The sequence below is a fragment of the Pistacia vera genome, unplaced genomic scaffold, assembly GCF_008641045.1.
Source record: "Pistacia vera cultivar Batoury unplaced genomic scaffold, PisVer_v2 Contig660, whole genome shotgun sequence".
Lineage (NCBI taxonomy): Eukaryota > Viridiplantae > Streptophyta > Magnoliopsida > Sapindales > Anacardiaceae > Pistacia > Pistacia vera.
This window is the reverse complement of record NW_022196513.1, coordinates 1,254,251-1,258,578: the sequence shown is the minus strand read 5'-3', so window position 1 is coordinate 1,258,578 and position 4,328 is coordinate 1,254,251. Positions and strand designations below refer to the sequence as shown.

Sequence of the window (4,328 nt, the reverse complement as noted above, 5' to 3'; positions counted from 1 at the left end):
TTAGTAAATCTTATTCTTAATTAATACAATTATTAAAATATTTTTTAAATAAATAAGACACAATTTAGTAATTATTGTACATTAAAGAACGGACCCATAATATATATATAATTTCGAATTACTCATTTATTTTAACAATGAAAGCTTAATCAATAAAAAGAATTACATTATTTCCGAAACTTGATATAAATTTTTGCTATTTAATTAAATTTCAGGGAGATTAATGTAATTAAATCTTTTTGACGAGATTTGTTTTGTTCTTATTCGCTGCTTGAGTCCGATTACCAATTGGGCATCGGTTTCCGGTGGATCGGGCTGGAAGCCCACTAGCCCGTCGGCCCAGAAAAGCTTCTCGGCATTACAACTGCTGCTGCCGGGGAGAAAATAGAAAGAGAGGTAACAAGAAGAAGTAAAAACAAACACAATACTTCAGTGAAAGTGACCCAAAGAGAGTGTGACAGCTAAATCTGAGCCCAATGTCAATTCGTTCATCATCTGAATCTTCATCTTCCTCAACTAAATCATGGATCGTGCACGGCATTGTGGCCGGAGCAGCCATTGCTGTAGCCATCGGAGCACGCGCTTATCTGGCTCAATCCAAGAAGTTGCGTAGTCGGGTCGTGGGCATCATACCCGCTCGTTTCGCTTCCTCTCGGTTCCAGGGCAAACCCCTCGTTAATATCCTCGGCAAGCCTATGATCCAGGTTCCCTTTTGGCTTTATCAATTAGATCCCTCTTCAAAACATTTTTTTTTTTTTTTTAATTTCAATCCTTTTTAATTTAATATGAATATGTGCATGCAAATTGAATTGAATTGCAATATTGCTTTTGGGCCCACCGCCACCCCCGGGGGGGGGGGGGGGGGGGGGGCGGGGCGGGTTTGCGCGGCGGCGGCAGTATTAAAAACAATTCCATAATAAAGTTTTCATTTTTTTTTTTTATCCATTAGTTTTGTAATGAAAAAGCTTCGGTGATTTTGGTTATTTGTGTGAAATTATAGGTTATAATAGTACCTTAGGATCTAGTGAACTGAAGCTGTTTGACTCACTGTTTTCGATGGTGTCCTGCAGAGAACATGGGAAAGATCCAAATTGGCAACCACATTGGATCACTTGGGTATTGTATATATTTCCTTGCATGATTTTTGTGTCAATTCAATGATGGACTATGTTAAAATTTGTGGTTCATGTAATAGCAACTTTGTCTTTGAGATATTTTGGTATTGCTTTGAGCTATTCAGAGTGAATACTCGTGAAGAAGGTGTTTTTGAATTTGATTCTGGATCCTAAATTCAATTGCTAGCTTCTGTTAGTTCAACATTCTGTTTGCATCACATCTAGATACGAGTAGTGCCTTTTGTAGAAAATTTCCCCTCTCTTCGTTGTACGATTATTTTGAAGGTGAGACATCCTTAGGTTAACAATGTTTTTCAAAGTTCATTTGGATATAGTTTTGAACATAGCTGAAATTATAAAAGATAGAGCGTATTCTGATGTTACAACTTTTAATATTAGTTCTAGCAAATCATTTCGAGCTTCTGGTGTTTTAGATTTTATTTTTTTATTTTATGTCTGTGCTTGTTCCTATGGCTGCAGTCTGTTTTTCTAATGTCTCATTTTGTGCTCTTATGATCTAGTTGTGGCAACAGATGACGAAAAGATTGCAGAATGCTGCCGAGGATTTGGCGCTGATGTGATAATGACTTCAGAATCTTGCCGAAATGGTAATAATTTCACTGCAAATTTTATGTCATGATTGGATTTGCTAATAATCTTGTTTAACTTGTAGGTACTGAACGGTGCAATGAAGCACAAGAAAAACTTGATAAGAAGTATGATATTGTAGTCAATATTCAAGGGGATGAGCCTCTTATTGAACCAGAGATAATAGATGGCATTGTTAAAGCTCTGCAGGTATTTTTTTTTTTTTTTTTTTTTTAGCATGCATATGCATTTAATTAAGAAAAAGAAGTTAATATGGCCCATCATAATCCAAATAATTCAGAGAAAGTTTCTTTGAACAACATGATGTGTCCTTTGACCTTACTTTGTCATCCTGATATAGGTTGAGTGAGGTTGACTATATGTTTTACAAATCTGTAGTTTGATCTCTTGATTGTGTTATCATATTCACATAATACTTTATGCCTTGAGTTCATGTTGAAGTTGACTTGTTCTGCTGCAGGCAGCGCCAGATGCAGTTTTTAGCACTGCTGTCACATCTTTAAAACCTGAAGATGCATTTGATCCAAATCGAGTGAAATGTGTGGTGGATAATCGTGGTTATGCAATTTATTTTTCAAGGGGACTGATTCCATATAACAAGTAAGAATATATATCTATACGTGTACTATGTTATTATTATTACTATTACTATTATTATTATTATTATTATTATTATTATTATAACTTCTTGGGCTGGTTGATGAACTTGCCTACTACTTGACACAGGTCAGGAAGGGTTAATCCACAGTTTCCATATATGCTTCATCTTGGAATTCAGGTGTCAAAATGGCTCCACCCTTTTCCTGTTCTTGAAAGAAAAAAAGAAACTTTCCTCTTGTTGATGGTAACATTATTGTCATTATTATGTTATCTTCCGGTGAATTTATAGTGTTTTATTGTTGGGCCAGAGCTATGATTCAAAGTTTCTGAAGATATATCCACAGCTTCAACCTACCCCACTTCAACTAGAAGAAGATCTAGAACAGCTGAAAGTTCTTGAGAATGGTTTTAAGATGAAGGTATAATAGACTTCTTTTCTGTGCTTGTGCCTTGAGGGACTTCTTTTATATTAAGTCATCAAACGATAATTTCAGTAATGCATCAATTTTTTAAAACCTTCTGTTAGAAGTGTTTGGATGTGTCACGGAAATCTGATCGTTTGGCTGTCTCCTTAATAGCATTGCTAGTAAACTATTTTCTTTTTGATCATTTCTACGACCACATAGGTTTTAATCCTTATTTCACGTTATAACCTGTTTGGCGAATGCATTGTGTAAGGTGGAGTAATATTAATATGCCTAACTTATATGAAAGATTTTTCATTCCATGTGGCTTGAAATACTGCTTTGCAAGAATGGCTATATGTTCATATTATAAGTGTTCAATGTAAATATTTATTCTGGTCCACTCATAGAGGTTTGGATCTTTAAAAAGCAATCAGTTATTATGTAGTCTGAGCAAGGTTATTCAAATGCCCAAAAATATGGGCTCATTGTTAACATTGCAATATGTATTGATGTCATCTTGTTGTATTGGAAATCGTTCTCTTTGCTGCACTTGATAATATATAAGCCAGTTCATTGGAAATTTGGAAGATGGGGTTGTATCTTCTTTTTCAGGCCATCAAGATGTTCTCATGGTTTAGTACTTCTTTGATTGCACTGCCGTCAAAATCATACTACTTTTCATGAATGAGTCTTCTAAAGAATTACACAGAATGTTTTGGGGCATTTCTTGTCAGAATACAAAATTGGGGCATTTCTTGTCAGAATACAAAACCCCAAAAGTTGAACCATATGTGTTTTTGCAGGTGATAAAGGTTGACCATGAAGCCCATGGTGTTGATACTGCTGAAGATGTTGAGAAAATAGAATCATTTATGCGTGAGAGAAACTTGTCTTAGTTTTCCACAGCAGAATCAGATCATNCCATGTCTATTCAATGTGATTATGTGAGATAATAACATGGGCTTACAAAGGCAAGTAAACAATATAGTTTAATTAGGGCTGTGCAAAACTGGGCCATGTCTATTCAATGTGATTATGTGAGATAATAACATGGGCTTACAAAGGCAAGTAAACAATATAGTTTAATTAGGGCTGTGTAAAACTGGGTACCCACAAACCGAACCGCTTTTAAGGGTACCCGAATTTGCATAACTTTGTATGAATTTTAATTTTTTATATTTCAAATTTCAATTTGTGAATACAATTCCTTTCATATACTAAATCAACTTTTAATTTAATAACTTAAATACTTAAGATTTTGGACTTTTGTCTCTTGCTTTTTGAAAGTTAAAGGAAAATAAGTTTAAAAACTAGATTTTTTATTTTTTATTTCTTAATAAACCGGGTACCCGGTTATCTTAAAATAAATATCCGATACCCGAACCGAAAATTCGGGTATCACATAATAAATACCCGAAATCGACCCGAATTTTTGGGTACCTGAAAATTCGGTATCGGTTCGGTTAACAGTTTTTTTTGCACACCCTTAAGTTTAATAAGCTAGTCTTTTGGATAGTTGGTAACCGTTTAACTCGTGACACTTGGTATATAATGTAAGAAGCATATATTAACACAAATTAACTAATTTTAGAAACAG

General features: G+C 34.6%; 1 protein-coding gene across 2 annotated transcripts; it reads left to right on the top strand.

The window, feature by feature from the left end:
• The first annotated feature begins 376 nt into the window (after nt 1-376).
• Nucleotides 377-3,645, top strand: LOC116112377 (3-deoxy-manno-octulosonate cytidylyltransferase, mitochondrial-like). Of its 2 annotated transcripts, none has more exons than XM_031398520.1 (8): nt 377-704; nt 1,071-1,116; nt 1,649-1,723; nt 1,789-1,913; nt 2,185-2,324; nt 2,451-2,502; nt 2,633-2,743; nt 3,535-3,645. In XM_031398520.1, the coding sequence occupies exons 1-8, from the start codon at nt 477-479 to the stop codon at nt 3,625-3,627; spliced, it is 870 nt and encodes a 289-aa protein (XP_031254380.1). In that variant the 5' UTR covers nt 377-476; the 3' UTR covers nt 3,628-3,645. The 2 variants fall into 2 exon arrangements, with proteins under 2 accessions (XP_031254380.1, XP_031254379.1); XM_031398519.1 differs by having other exon boundaries at nt 1,637-1,723.
• The last annotated feature ends 683 nt before the right edge of the window (nt 3,646-4,328 follow it).

Excerpts from the sequence above, each read along its gene's own strand:
- LOC116112377 (XM_031398519.1), top strand. The coding sequence starts at position 477 with ATGTCAATTCGTTCATCATCTGAATCTTCATCTTCCTCAACTAAATCA. Across the intron at positions 2,325-2,450 it reads GGACTGATTCCATATAACAA|GTCAGGAAGGGTTAATCCAC; the intron begins GTAAGAATATAT and ends TACTTGACACAG. Across the intron at positions 2,744-3,534 it reads AGAATGGTTTTAAGATGAAG|GTGATAAAGGTTGACCATGA; the intron begins GTATAATAGACT and ends GTGTTTTTGCAG.